At 59.8% G+C, this 14,396-nt stretch overlaps 1 protein-coding gene and 1 long non-coding RNA gene across 6 annotated transcripts; one reads left to right on the top strand and one right to left on the bottom strand.

Moving 5' to 3' along the window:
• Positions 1 to 4,552: 4,552 nt before the first annotated feature.
• On the bottom strand, positions 4,553 to 7,812 carry LOC104694844. 5 transcript variants are annotated; one of them, XR_002047484.2, is made up of 3 exons: positions 6,210 to 7,005; positions 5,777 to 5,882; positions 4,553 to 5,638 (listed from the first exon to the last, which is right to left on the bottom strand). It is a non-coding gene; the product is annotated as an uncharacterized LOC104694844 (long non-coding RNA). The 5 variants fall into 5 exon arrangements; XR_005603558.1 differs by lacking the exons at positions 5,777 to 5,882; positions 6,210 to 7,005 and adding an exon at positions 7,570 to 7,812; XR_002047483.2 differs by lacking the exon at positions 5,777 to 5,882 and having other exon boundaries at positions 6,151 to 7,005.
• Positions 7,381 to 9,736, top strand: ZNF703 (zinc finger protein 703). Its single transcript, XM_039564333.1, has 2 exons — positions 7,381 to 7,608; positions 8,019 to 9,736. Exons 1-2 carry the CDS (start codon positions 7,396 to 7,398, stop codon positions 9,393 to 9,395), a joined length of 1,590 nt encoding a protein of 529 aa, XP_039420267.1. The 5' UTR covers positions 7,381 to 7,395; the 3' UTR covers positions 9,396 to 9,736.
• Positions 9,737 to 14,396: the final 4,660 nt, after the last annotated feature.

The raw sequence follows: 14,396 nt of genomic DNA, 5'->3' as shown, positions 1-14,396 counted from the left end.
GCTCAGAGACACCCCCGACCCCGTAAATGGGGACACTGGGGCAGGGAGGGCAGCCCTGGGGATGCTGCCCCCATGGCACCCCCAAAACGCAGCCCATCGCTGCAGGGTGAGCTCCCGGAGCCCTCAGGGCCGGCATCTGTCCTTGGCACGGGAGGGCAGCCCCGGCTCACAGCTCCCGCCGGGAGAGCGAGCCAGAGCTGCATTACGAGGCGCCAGGCTCGGCGGGAGAGGGAAAATGCTAATAATAGGCCTGGGCAGAAGGGGAGCACAGTCCCTCCCTCCTGCACAGCCTCCTGCAGCCTCCGGCCACCGCTCACCATGGGGATGCTCCTGGTCTGGGACCACCTGGGCAGGGCTGCCCCTGTGCCCCCCACAGCCGCAGAGGACAGATCCCGTCCCCACTGGGGCAATGCCAGCACATGGGGCCAGCAGAGCCCTCGGTGGGACAGGAGCACCGAACCCTTTCCCAAATCCCAGCCTGCAGCCTGCCCAGGGCTCGTTCTACTCCCACATGGCACAGCCCTCATGTGATCCAAGACTTGGCTTTTCCTTTATGAAAATCCTCTGCCTGTGTGCAGGAATCACAAGCTCTGGCTGCCCCGGGGCTGCTCCCACCGCAGCTCTGAGGCTTTTCTGGCAAGTTTGGCTTCTGCCTGCCCTTGAATAGCCCCGCTTGTTCTCGGAGGAGGGCCCGGCCACCTCCCACCAGCGCCGGCTCCAGCGCCCTCCTCCCTCCAGCCCAGCCCGGGGCCCCGCAGCCCCGGCGCCAGGACAGGGTGCACCCAGCGGGGGAGGGCTGGAGCCCCCCAGCTGTCTTCACCTTCAGGGACCCAATGGGAAGACCCAGTGTCCCCGGGACTGCTGCTGCTAATCCAGACCCAAGGAGCATCTGAAAGCTCAACCTGTTGGTTCCTTTCACTTTGAGAGTTACCCAGAGGCTCCCCAAGGTCAGTCCCTGCTCCGGTCATGGGTGGAAATGTGACCTGCCCAGAGCACGTCAGGATTTGGACCAGCCCGGTGTGACTGCCCACCCCCAAGGTGTGATTGAGGGGCTGTGTGCCACCATCCTTGGGGACAACAACTTCCCAGAGCAGCCAGGAGCCCTCGGAGCTGCTCCCGTGTTATCTCGGTGCTGGCAACTCCCGGCGCTGAGCACCCCTAAACCGGGTGCTGAGCTCTCCCTTCCCCACAGCCGAGCATCCCCAGAACCAACACAACCCAACCTGTGCCACGGGGGCCACACGGCGCCACCAAACCACGGGGACACCGGCCGTGACCTTGCGAAACTGAGCTCGGGTGGGGACCCCAGCCCCGCGCCGGCCACCCCACACCCACGGGTGCCCCCGAGCGCAGCCTCCCGCCGCCGGGGAGTAATTGGGTGCAGCAGCACATGCTGCGGGGCTGCTTTAATCCTGCTCCAGGTGGCTGCAATCCAGTGCAGGATTTACAGTGCCCTGACCCCGAGCTGTCAAGAAGGAACAGCCAGATTAATGGGGTGGGCGGGTTCGTGCAATAATCGTTTGTTTGATGTGACAAGCCTGATAGGCGTTGATTTACTTACAGACTGATAGGCTTTTAATTGAGCACCTCCGTCCCAGTCACATCAAAGGCAGAGGTTGACAAGGGGCCCCTTTTACCAAAAGCTCCCGGTGACTGACAGATCCTGGATGCTAATTCTCCCGGGGAGGGGGTTCCCTCTTTTCTCTTCTCGGTGGTTTTTTATTCTCAGGCTGGGCCAGGCTGGCGCAGAGAAAGCTCCAATTCCTGCAGGAGAGGGTGCCTCTCCTCACCCAGAGCCCTCCGGCAAAGCCGAGCCCCGAGCACAAGCCAGACAGGCTTTTGTTTCCCTCACAAGAGTTTTGGGGTGCCCCTGCCTCCTCCTGCTGCCAGGTGGCTGTGGCCACGATGCCCAGGATGTCGCAGGCAGGAGGGCACCCAGGGACAGGGCTTCCCCCCGTGCTGTCTCCAGCACTGTCCCCACCAGGGAGATGCTGTCCCTGGCACCCACCTCGTCCCTGGGGTGCCCTTCCTCCACCTCTCCCTTGGCTCCTGGGCCTTTGGGGTTGCTCTGGGTAATTCCCCTCCTAAAGAAGAGGAGGGACATGGCCCTCTGGTTGTCACACAGGTCTGGGGGGTTGGGTGTGCTCACAGCACTTTTTCCCTGTCCCCAGAGCCAGCAAGGTCCAGCCTCAGAGGGAACCACTGGGACACCCACAGGAGCATCCCAGGCCGGTCCAGGTGGTCAGTGAGTACCTGCCCTGGTGTGCAGCCCATGCCCATCACCAAACTCACCTCTGGGTCCAGCTGTGCCACTCAATGGACAGAGATGGTAGAAATGAGCTGGAAAGTAGAGGCAGAACCAACCCAGAGCTGGTTTGTGGGCAATTTTTGGTGTCGGGGTGTGTTACCTGCCCCACCTGCTCGGTGTCCTCGCAGGGACTCCGTTACACACCGAGATTTGTGGATTACCCTGGATGGGCAGAGAAAGTCACCTGGAGGTGCGTGCGTGGACACAGGCGTGTGACAGAGCAGGTGCACAGCCCCCGACCCACCAAAGGGTCTGGAAAAGCAAAAGCAAACCCAAGTGGCTCAGACATTTTGTGAAAGACTTATAGGGGATTATGTTCTTAATGGGAAATTTAAGGATGTGGGTATAAATCACAGCCTTTTCCTCTAACCTGTGGGGTAGCATTCTCCTGAGCCTTTGGGCTGGATTAGCTCTGTCTATTTATGTTTTAAAGACGGATGTGTTTTTCAGTATCAAAATATAAATTATTTTTACTGTATCAATGATTAAATATTTTTCTTTGAGATCATAGAGTCCAAAAAAATAAATGTTTCTGAAAAGGCATTCAAAAAATTTAAAAGAAGAAAAAAATCCCTCTGAGAACCCCTTTTGTCATTTGCAACCAATAAAAATGCCTATTGTTATGAAGGGCTCATAAATAATCTGATTTTGGCATGCTTTCATACCATACAGAAAATGAATAAATTAAACTTGATTTACAGCCTTTTTCATTTTTATTAGAGTTGCTCCAAACATTTTCTGTGACGTACGTGCCAGATGAGCTGCACTGAATGGTTTGAGGCTCTGGCCCTGGTGTTACAGAAATTAAGTTGGTTTAATTTGCATAGTTTAATTAACTAATACTGGCAAAGAAAAAAAGGAAACTGGGGGTGAAGGTGAATTTTTTTGTGGGTGTCTGAAGACTCAATGAACCCACTGAGGCTGATCCCCCAAAGTGCCAGCACAGGGAAACACTGGCATCCCCACAGCGATTTTGGGGGGTGCCAGTGCTGACAGTGATGGAGACTGGGGGGTCACCATCACCCCCCCTCCCCCTTTAGAGATGGGGAAACTGAGGCACGGGAGCTTGGCTGCTTGGCACAGCTCTCTGCAGCCCCAGCATGGGGTTACCATGGGGGTCAGCAGGGAGAACACCCCAAACTATCCTGGCTACATTCCGTGGCTGTGCGAACCCTCACTCTGATGGCACGGCCGGAAACTTGGAGACAAACAGGCAAAAACCCCTAAAAAGCCTCAGTTAAGTGACTGTGACCCCGGGCCAGCCCTGACCACCCGAGCTCCCTCCCTCCCTCCCTCCCTCCCTCTCTCCAAAGCTCTTTGGTGAGTGTGGGATGTTCTCCTCCCCCTTCTGCAATTTATCCCGTAGAATTTCCCACCAGGAAACAGCTTCATTACATCAACAACAGGAAGACCCCACTGATTTGTCACACAGAAAAGCAGCTGTTAGTCACACATCAAGGGAACAGGGGAGGGGAAAAAACCCTTCACCTTTTTTTGCTTTAATGTTTGCAGCGTTAATGGCTCTGCGGAGGGAAGCGAGTCCCGGCCATTCCATAACTAACCATCACCAGCCAGGATCAGTTAATATCCAAGTGTCTTCCTGCTTTTCCTGCTACATGATTGCTTTGGAAAGAAAGATTAATTCCAACTTTAAAAAAGAAAACACTATTTTTATCATTGCCAGGAGTCTATACGGGCTTAAAAAAGAAAAAGCACTTGCTTGTCGTTTTACATCTTGCAATTTTGTCAGTTGTTTTAAAACATGTCTCCTGTAATAAATAAGATCATTTTTATGCACTTGTTCTGCAGCTAAAAGCAAGGCCTGGGCTGGTGCTGCGTGGGGAGTGGAGGGACTCTGGGATGGAGCAGGGCAGGGAAAACGCTGACTCCGAAGGTTTTGCTTCCAGGGAGCAGCTGGAGGGGCTGCGGGGTGGGCGAGGGAGGATTTACCTGGGAAGCAGCAGGTGTACAACAGGCACCGAGGCGCAGAGAAAGGCTCAGATTTAGGATGTGCCCTGGATCCTCATCCTGCAGTGGGGGCTGGAACCATCCCCCAGCTCCCCCCACACTGACTGGAACCCCCGTGGGACCCGTCCGGGGACCCACCGAGCACGGGCTGTCCCTCTGCCCGGTCCCTCACGGCAGATGTCCCCTCAGCGCCCTGCAGAGGTGGGAGATGGTGCCTGGCCCCCCGTACCCCACACAACCCCCAGCTCCACTTATCCTGTTTTCCCTTAAACTGTGTCCCGCAGCAATGAAACAGGAGAGATTTATTCCAGAGTCAAAGCACAGCAGAGGAGAGTTACAGCGATTTAAATTCATGTCTTATCTTATCCCACCACAATTTTCCGTGCAGGTTGCAGCGCTTGGAGGCCTCTCTCCGTCCTGCCTGCTCTGCACCCCCTGGCACTCAGGATGCCAGTGCCATGGGACAGCAAACTCCCTGCTCAGACTCATCCCAAGTTACTGGAACATCTTGAACTTAAAGAAAAACTCACTTCCCTCTTCCCCAGCCTCACTTCACAGGTCACAAAGATGTCGGAGTCCCGGGGCTTCATTAGGGCTCTGCACAGGAACTTGTCCTTGGCAAAATCTAACCTCCTTCATGGCAGCCCAGGTGGGGCAAGTCCTGCTTAGGGACAAAAACATCATCAGTCATTGGTGAAAGTGCTCCTCGAGGATTCTTCAGCTTTGCTTCTCTTCCAAATATTTTGCTTTTCCTTTGGTGCTGGTGTTATTTTTGCTGGGCAAGGGTCTTGCTTTTATTTGAACTTGTGCAATCTCTGAGCAGACAGGGGCTCATCATGGAGCAGAACTGGACATGGAACAGGGAAGTTTAACTTTCTCCCCTCTGGTTACTGCTCTCCTTAAATAAATCCTCGTGGATTTTAGAGCAGAGGATCCAACGGGCTCCAGGAAGGGCACCAGCATGGAGCAAGATTCACCATTACCCATGACATCCCTCTGATGAAGCTTTAATCCAGCAAGCACAAGCTGACCCAGAAATGGCCTCTGTGTGCCAGCACCGGGGCTGGATCAGGCCTTGGGCATGACCCGAGGTTCGGGGAAGGACAAACAGCCCCGGGGGCATCGCTGCTCCGTGCCCTCGCTCCGCTCCGGCGGCATCGCCGCTGCTCTTACGCACTCGTCCCACCTGATTTTGGGTTGCTCTGTTAAGGCCGTGTTGTTGTTGGCGAACAACTCGAGTGACTTTGAGGAAAGCCTTTTTTTCTGTTTCCTCCTTTTCCTCCTTCCTTGAATGGCTCCTTTGAACGGCAGCGCCTCTCTGCTTACATCCCGCTGTCCGGATTGAATCAATCTTGCGGTCAGCTTTGGGAGAGTGAAAAAAAGAGAAGAAAAAAGCTTCACAAAGAGGGGAAATTGACAGGCCTGACCCTGGGTGTGATTGATAGTGGTTGGACAAGCGGGACTGGATGTGGGGCTGCGCTAGGCAATGCCAGCACTCACCAGGGAAATCCAGCAAAGCCTTTTTTCCCAGAACCCGGAGCAGCGGGCTCGGAGAGGGGTGGGCACATAAACTTAATAATAGCAACATTGTTGGAACATAAAGCATCTGTCAGGAGTTAATATGATTAATTAGAGGTGTCTGCCTCTCCCCCTTTCACCTCTCCCTCGCTGGGTAGGCAGGAGGGACCTGAAACACAAACCCAGGGAGGGCAGAGATGGGGCCAGAGTGGGCACCCAGCCCCACATTGCCTTTCTTCAGGCCAAAGGTCCTCAGTTCTCATTCCATCCTGGCCCTCACGATTTTCTCCTCATTCCCCCACCCCCATCCCATTGCACATCTCCCCCCAAGCCCCCATTCTCCCACCAGCTCCCACCTGAAGCCCAGGAGAGCTAGGGAAGCAGCACTCGCCCCACCCGGACCCCAGAGGCTCACATGCACGACGTCGCTTGGGTAAAGCTCCAGGATTTATCCATGTGCCTTGGCTCCTCATGGATAGAGCCTGGCTGAGCTTGGTTGGTTTTCAGCCCCCCCCCCAAAACTGAAGCCCCAGGGGTTTGTGAAATTAATTCAAGAATGTCTGGAAAAGGTAACTAGAAATAGGAAGTTAATTGTTGGAAGTTAATTAGTTATACAGCAGCCTGCACTGGCACCTGAAGACTTTTAAGACTCAGCAAACCAAAGAAAGGAGAAAATGCCCAGAAAAAAGGAGTTGTAGGTTCACAAGGGAATTGTCACTTTGTGAGAGCTCTGAGTTAAGGCCCAGCTGGCTGCTGGGGCAGGGCGGTGGCAGGGCACAGGCACTGGGCGCAGGTTTGGGTGCAGGAGCCACTGGCACAGGGGTGCTGAGCTGTGCCATGCCAAGCTGTGCCAGGCTGATCCTATCTAAGCCGTGCCAGGGCAGCAGTGCCATGCCATGGTGTGCCAGCTGAGCCATGCCATGATCAGCCAGGCTGGGCATGCCATGCCATCCTAAGCTGTGCCAGCAGTGCCATGTCAGCTGAGCCATGCCATGCTGAGGCGTGCTAAGCAGTGCCGTGCCATCCAAGCTGTGCCATCTCGTGTCAGCCGTGCCAAGGTGCGTTAGCAGTGCCATGCTGTGCCCTGCTAAGGCGTTCCAGCCAAGCTATGCCAAGCTGTGCCACCAGTGTCATGCCATATCATGCCATGCCATGCCATGCCATGCCATGTCACGCAAGCCATGCCATCCAAGCCGCGCCAGCAGCGCCATGCCGTGCCGAGCCGTGCCGTGCCGTGCCGTGCCGTGCCGTGCCGTGCCGTGCCGTGCCGTGCCGTGCCCTCCGCGCCGCGCCAGCCGCCGCCGCGCTCGGGCCGGTGCCGCGGTTCTCCCCCGCGCGGCGGCGCGGGGCGGTGGCGGCGGAGCGGCGGCGGCTCGCCCCCCCCACCGGCGGCTCTCCCCGCCCCGGGGGCCCGGCCGGGCGCGGATTGGTGCGCGGCGCCGGCCCCCTCGGAGCGCGGCCGCCATCGGGGCTATTTGACGTGTCGGTGGGGCCGGGGAAGGGCTTCGTCTCGCCGGGGCCGCCGCCGCCGCCGCTCCGCCGCCCGCCCGGCCCGGCCCGGCCCCGCGGAGCCCGGGCACCCCCCCTTTCCCCCGCCCCAAATGAGCGGCGCTCCCGGCGGGCCCCGGCCGAGGACCCCGCCGAGCCGCGGAGCCGCGGCCGCCCCGTCGCCCCGGCCGCCCCCCGCCGACCCGCTGCGTCAGGCCAGCCGGCTGCCCATCCGCGTCCTGAAGATGCTCAGCGCCCACGGCGGCCACCTCCTGCACCCCGAGTACCTCCAGCCGCTCTCCTCCACGCCCGTCAGCCCCATCGAGGTCAGTGCCCGCCGCCCCCGACCGCGACTCGGACCGGACCCGCGCTCCCGGTCCTCCCGGCCGGGCTCTTCCCAGCCCGGCTCTCCCGGTTCTCGCGGCCGGGCTCTTCCCAGCCCGGTGCTCCCAGCATTCTCGGCCGGCTCTCCCGGTTCTCCCGGCCGGGCTCTGCCCTGCCTGGCGTCCCCGCTCCCCCCACCCCGTTCCTTCCCTCCCCTGCTGCCGCCGCAGCCCCGCTCCCCCCACCCCACCCCGTCCCTCTTCTCCGCGGCCGGGCGCGTCCCCCGCCCCGTCCCCCCCATCCCCGCGCCCTGGCTCGGCGCCGGGCCCGGCCCCGGGGTTTCGGGGGTGGGGGGAGGCCGGTGCGGGGGCGCCGTCGGGGTCCCCCCTGACCGGCTCCGCTCCGCCCGCAGCTGGACGCCAAGAAGAGCCCGCTGGCGCTGCTGGCCCAGACCTGCTCGCAGATCGGGAAGCCGGACCCGCCGCCCTCCTCCAAGCTGAACGCCGTGGCCGCCGCCGCGCCCGCCGCCGAGAAGGAGCCCTCCGCCCGCCCCGCCGCGCTGAAGCCGCCGGGCAGCGGGGACGTGCCCGCCGAGGACAAGTCGAGCTTCAAGCCCTACTCGAAGGGCGGCGGGGAGCCGCGCAAGGAGGGCGGCGCGGACAAGGCCGGCTTTCGGGTGCCCAGCGCCGCGTGCCCGCCGTTCCCCCCGCACGCCGCCGCCTCGCCCGGCGGCTCCCGCGGGGCCTCGCCGCAGCACCCCGACCCCAAGGGCGCCGAGGAGAAGAAAGAGCCCGAGGGGGGCAAGCCCAGCCCCGAGGGGACGGGCGGGGCGCTGGGGCGCGGGGCGGTGGAGCCCGGGGCGCACGGCGAGCCCCCCTCGGGCCGCAAGTCGGAGCCCCCCGCCCTGCCGCCCGCCGGCCATGTGGCCCCCGTCTCGCCCTACAAGCCGGGCCACTCCGTCTTCCCCCTGCCGCCCTCCAGCATCGGCTACCACGGCTCCATCGTCGGTGCATACGCCGGCTACCCGTCCCAGTTCGTGCCCGGGCTGGACCCCACCAAGCCGGGGCTGGTGAGCAGCCAGCTGCCGGGGGCGCTGGGGCTGCCGGGCAAACCGCCCAGCTCCAGCCCGCTCACCGGGGCCTCGCCGCCCTCCTTCATGCAGGGATTATGCCGGGACCCGTATTGCCTGAGCTACCACAGCGCCTCGCACCTGGGCTCCAGCAACTGCTCCAGCTGCGTGCACGACCCTGGCAGCCTCAAGAGCGGATACCCCTTGGTGTACCCCACGCACCCCCTGCACTCGGTGCACACCACGCTCTCCTCCAGCGGCACCCCCAGCCTGCCCGGCCACCCCCTCTACACCTACGGCTTCATGCTGCAGAACGACCCCCTGCCCCACATATGCAACTGGGTGTCTGCCAGCGGACCCTGCGACAAGAGGTTTGCCACCTCGGAGGAGCTGCTCACCCACCTACGGACCCACACGGCCCTGCCGGGGGCCGAGAAACTCTTGGCGGGTTACCCTACCTCCGGGCTGGGCTCCGCGGCCTCCTGCCACCTCCACCTCCCGCCCGCCGCCCCCGGGAGCCCCAACACGTTACCGGCCTCGCTCTCCTTGAGGAGCCCACACACTTTGGGACTAAACAGGTACCACCCCTATGGCAAGAGCCACTTGCCCACGGCCGGCGCCCTGCCCGTGCCCTCCTTGCCGGCCGCCGGACCTTACTACTCCCCGTACGCGCTCTACGGCCAAAGACTCACGTCAGCTTCCGCACTGGGATATCAGTAGCCACCGCGGCCCCGGCCCGGCTCAGCCCCCGAGCCCCAGCCCCCCGCGCCCTCCTTGGACTCTGTATTTATTACTGTATGTTAGCTTAAAGCTGGGAATATAAGTGCATTATACACCAATGAATCAATGGTATGCAAAAGTCTGTGTCCAAAAAAAAAAAAAACTCGAAAAAAAGAAAAAAAAAAAAAATCCCTCTTTACTTTGCAGGTGTGGGGCTTTGATTTTCCCCTTCTGTTTCTTTTGAATTTTTTTTCCTTCCCCTTCTTAATTTCCCCCATGAGAAATTCTTGCATGACTCCTGCCACACATGGAAAAGCAAAAAAAAAAAAAAAAAAAAAAAAGGCATTTTCCTCCTCCCCCTCTGCGTTTATCGCTCTGGGATTCTGTTCTCTGCGTTTGTAACTCGCAGATGTAATTTTTTTTTGTAATTTTTTTCTTATTTTTAATTTTTGGGGTTTTAATTTTTTTTTTCCCTTTTAAAATTTTTGTTTCTTTTTTTTTAATTCTTTTTTCCTTTTTTTTGTTGGCTTTTGTTGTTGTTGGTTTTTTTATTTTCTTTTTTTTTGCGCTGTGTCCGGAGCCCGGGGGCTGCGGACGCCAGCCGGGTGATGGTCACCCCCGGCCGTGCTCCCCCCGCGGCCGTGCCCCGCCGTGGGCTGCAGGACCCCGCGTGTCCCCCCCATCCCGGGGGGGCCCGGAGGAGCGGCGGGCGCAGCGGCAGGACCGGCGGCCCCGGGCGGGCGGACGAGCCCCGGTAAGTCTGATTTTGTTAATAAACGGCTCTTGGTTGTACCCACGCTCTGGTCTGGTCTCGTCCCTGCCCGGGGGTCCGGCGGGGGCCGCGGGGTCCCAGCACCATCTAGCGGCGGCGGCGGCGACGGGACCGGCACCGGAGCCCCGCGGGACCGGCACCGGAGCCCCACGGGACCGAGCGCCGGAGCCCCGGGTGCGGTCCTGGCGGGGCCCTGCGGGCTCCGCGCCCCCGTCCCCCTCCCCGCGTGTCCGTGCCCACGGTGTTCCCACGCGTGGCGGCGGAGGGAAGGTTCGAGAAGGCGTTTGAGCGGGATGAGAGCGGGAGCCCCGGTGCCCCCGGGGAGCTGCGGGGAGCGGGTGGTCACCCCTTCCTGGGGGTGCTGTTTTAGGGGTGGAATTGCAGTAGAAGCAGGGTCCCAGACCTCGGTGTGAGGGTGGCGAGGAGCTGGGGGGTCCTGTCTGCTCCCATTCGATCTTTGTGCCGGGAGAGGAGGGTGATGAATGGCTCTGACACCGTCTGGCTCCATCCCCGCCATGTTGGGGGCTCAGCCGGGCAGGGGGCTCTGCCCGCACCATGCCCCAAGGAAAGTGCTTTTCCTCCAGCAGTGGGACCCCTGGCCAAGTCCCTGCTCCCCTTTGAAACCCTGCATGCCCCATTGCCCCACACCATTTGTATTTTTCTGCCTTGCTCCTGTTGCATTTCAGTGAGTCACGCAATTAATCCCTGTTAATTGCCTTCTCGATATTGCTTTCTGCCCCGTGTTTAAATTCCTTTGTGTCCTTTGAGCTGAGAAATAATGTGCTGAGAACAGGGACTACTTTTACCGAAGGGATTTTTATTTCCCTGCTTGTGCCTCGAGCGTGGCTGCGGGCGCGCGGCCGGTGGGAGGGCCCTCTGGCAGTGGGAGAGGTTGGTGGTCCAGGAGCCAGTTTGGCTCCGTTCCGAGCTCCCCAAGGCTGGGGGAGGCTGGTTTTGGGGGTTTGTGGCTGCCCCTTGCCCTGTGTGGATGCAGCTGGGGTCCGGTTGTGCCCGTGGTGGCGTTGCTCCTTCCAGGTGGGATGTTTGCTGGATGAGGGCCTGGGATTTGCAGGACTGGCGTTGGAGCAGGGGGACTTTGCTGCGGGTGTTTGCTCTGTCCCGTGGGCACAGCAGGAAGGGGGTGCCAGACCCAGGCTGGTGCAGCCACTCCAGTGTCTCCTGCTGGGTGCTGAGCCTTTTGGCAGCTGATGCAGGCCGTGGAGCAGGGTGCCAGGGGCGGTGGGCAGAGCAGCTCCAGTGCGTTCCCTCGGGTGGCATGGGAGGCATCCAGACCCCCCGTCCCTCGGGAGCATTGCTTCTCCCTGGACGTGGCACCCACTCCCACCCGTGATGCTGCTCGGTGTCGGCCTCGCTCAGGCACTGCCAGTCCCCATCATAAATCTTGGCTCTTCAGCTGTGCCTTTGTGATGCCAGGCCTGTCACAGGTTCTTGCACTGGAATTTTGTCACACCGTGCGAGTTCCTGGCCACGGCCGGGCACCTCGTGCCGCGGGGTGGGAGGGCGATGCCGCAGAACCTCGAGGCGCGGTAGCCCAGTGCCAAAATCAGCACACCCAGGGCTGTCAGGGCTGCCAGGGCTGTGCCATGTCCCAGCCATGGAGCAGCCTGGGCAGGGGGCTGCACAGCCCTCGTCCTGCCAGAGCCTTCTCCCAGAGATGCGGGTGCATCCCTCCTTACGGCGAAGCTCCATCCCCCTCTCCCCCAAACCCTCCCTGCACCAGGATGGTCCCCGCTCCAAAAACGAGCCCGTGCACCTTCCCTTCACCCACGGTAGGGCTGGATGCTGCTTGGATGCATCCTGCTGTGCAGGAGGCTCCCTGAGGAATATTTTTCCCTTCCCTAAGGACTGCAGCAGCGGGGCCAGACCGTGTAAACACTGCGAGTATCATCTGATAGCGGCGGCACTTGGGCTGGAGCTGCTGGGGAACAGTTGCATTGCCAATATATTAAATAACTCCCTGTGTAATGTATGCCCAGGTTATTGCGGAATTCATTTTATAATAAGAGTACTGGGATGCACTTTATTAATCATTCTGTCTAACAACCTGCACTCCACAGTTTCGGTTTGATTTGATTCAATCCTGTCTTTCTGCAAAATATATGGCTGAGTGGGTCGGATAATGTATGGCTTAATTTAGAGTTGTATGGGTTTGAATTACCATTTTCATAATGTGCTCTGCATTAATGTGTTGCATCATTTATACAGAAAAATGTGCGAGGTTTCAAACCTCTCCAGGAGGCAAAAGTCACCTAAAGGGAACACGGAGAGACAGAAAAAGACCTTTTCAAATCCAGCTGGGGCTGGGAGGACAGCGGTGGGTGTCAGACATGGGGACAGCAGTGTTGGGGCTGTGCTGGTGGCTCCTTTCCCCATGGCACAGCAGCACCTTCTCCAGCTCGCCCCGAGCTGCCGGGGACCTGCAGCGCTTGACTCGCCGGTGACCTCGGTGCCGGTGCTCGCCGAAGTCGCGCCCACCGTCACTCACCCCGCGCCGCGAGGAAAAAGCTCTGATTATCCAAATACAGTCATTAAAGGGGAAATGTGTTTTTAGGACTGTCAGAGTGATTAATGAGGGTTAGCAATCCTTGCAAATGCACTTGTTTAGTCTAACTGGCAGCCTCTCCTTTCCTATTGATTTATCGTGGCAGTTGCCGGGGCCGTGGTGTGTGTGGAAGGAGCGGGGCTGCGCCGGGACTGTCGGAGCACGGCGAGGGGCCCGGCCGAGCGGCACGGCACGCTCTGCTGTGCCGGAGGCAGCCGAACAAAGGCAACATTATACCCTGTGCCGGGGAAGGAATGACTTGGACGCACACGCCGAGCCACTCCGCGTGCCTTATAAATATCCCCGTCTGTAAAGCCCGAAGCCCAGCTGACCACAGCCACGCTGTCCGCCCAATAAATACGTGAATGAAAGAGCCAGGCCCTATTTTTTCTTGTTGTTTTCCTTCCTCTCCTGCACAAAAATCCCCGATGTCTTTTAGGTGATGCAGAGGTGGCTGCCCGCAGACGTACAAGGCGTTTCAGAGTCCAGAGCGGAGCACAGCGTCCTCGAGGGCTGGAGCCTGCCAAGGGGTCAGGTCGGGATGCAGAGGCATGGGCCAGAGCAGAGCCATGGTGGGTGGATGAGAAGTTCCTCAGCTGCATAAAGCAGCTTTTCTTTCCACGTGAGCACTGGTGGATGCCACGGAGAAAACGAGCTCTGTTTGTCCTCAAAGCCAAAGTGGCGTGGACACCTCCTGTCCCCCCACCAGCATCCCTGTGCCCAGTCTGGGGTCAGGGGTTTGCTTTGGGATATGCTTCGTGCTGCACAAGCTGAAAGCAGACCCGGAGGGACAGAGCCGTGCTTGGAGATGGCAGTGGAGGTGCTGTGCCAGGGCTGTGTGCTGGAGCCCTGCAGGAAGGGAGCAGCTGGAGCAGCCGGCGGTGACGTGGAGCGGCCGGGGCAGCACCAGGGTGTGGAGCTGCCCCTGGGTTGGCACCGTGAGCGCAGCCCCTGGCCTGGTGTTCGCCTCCAGCCACTCCAAGCAGTGGGACAGCATAAGTGACAAGAGGACCTGGGCGAGGTGAGTGGAGAAGGGCAAAGACCTCAAGGCGCCAAAGCCAGAAGAGCGTGGGCAAGCACCCGGGCACCGCAGTGGCCAGGAGTACCATGGATAGGAGTGGACTTTCCTCTGGCTCTGGATAACAACTGAAGAGCTGCTGCCGCCTCTGCCCTGGCTATGAATCGACGTGTGATACAAATCCTCCAGCAGCTCCGGCTCCAGCTTCCAGCAGCGATACGCTGGCGTCTTCTTTGCCACACCAGGACACCCAGCCTTGGCTGGTCACCAGTGACCCCATGGGAAGTTCCCAGTGTGACCCGTGGCCATGGTTTCCCTCTTCTGCAGTGTCTGAGCAGCGTGACGATCCAGCACAGGGTGACAAAGCTCTGGTCCTGAGGCTGGCCCCGCTCTGGGCACGGCCGTTCCCTGCAGGGCACAGCCGCTCGCACAGGTTGACACCGTGGTGTGGGAGGGATCCCGCTCGTGCTGCGGGGCCCGGTTCAGTTACCGCTCTGTTTATTGTGATGAATAACTGGAGAATGCTGATCCCTTACACACCAACATTTCAGCTGGACCTCGCCGGGGAGCGCAGGGGAAGGCGCTCAGCTGACAGCTCCGTGCACAGAGCGTGGTCCTGTAGCTCGAGTCCCAGTAACAGATTGACAC

The sequence above is a fragment of the Corvus cornix genome, chromosome 22, assembly GCF_000738735.6.
Source record: "Corvus cornix cornix isolate S_Up_H32 chromosome 22, ASM73873v5, whole genome shotgun sequence".
In the NCBI taxonomy this organism is placed as follows: Eukaryota; Metazoa; Chordata; class Aves; order Passeriformes; family Corvidae; genus Corvus; species Corvus cornix.
This window is presented reverse-complemented; position numbering and strand designations above follow the sequence as displayed.

Bases quoted from the DNA above. Each gene is read 5' to 3' on its own strand.
- ZNF703 (XM_039564333.1), top strand. From the start codon at position 7,396: ATGAGCGGCGCTCCCGGCGGGCCCCGGCCGAGGACCCCGCCGAGCCGC. The intron at 7,609-8,018 runs GTCAGTGCCCGC...CTCCGCCCGCAG, and splicing joins CGCCCGTCAGCCCCATCGAG to CTGGACGCCAAGAAGAGCCC.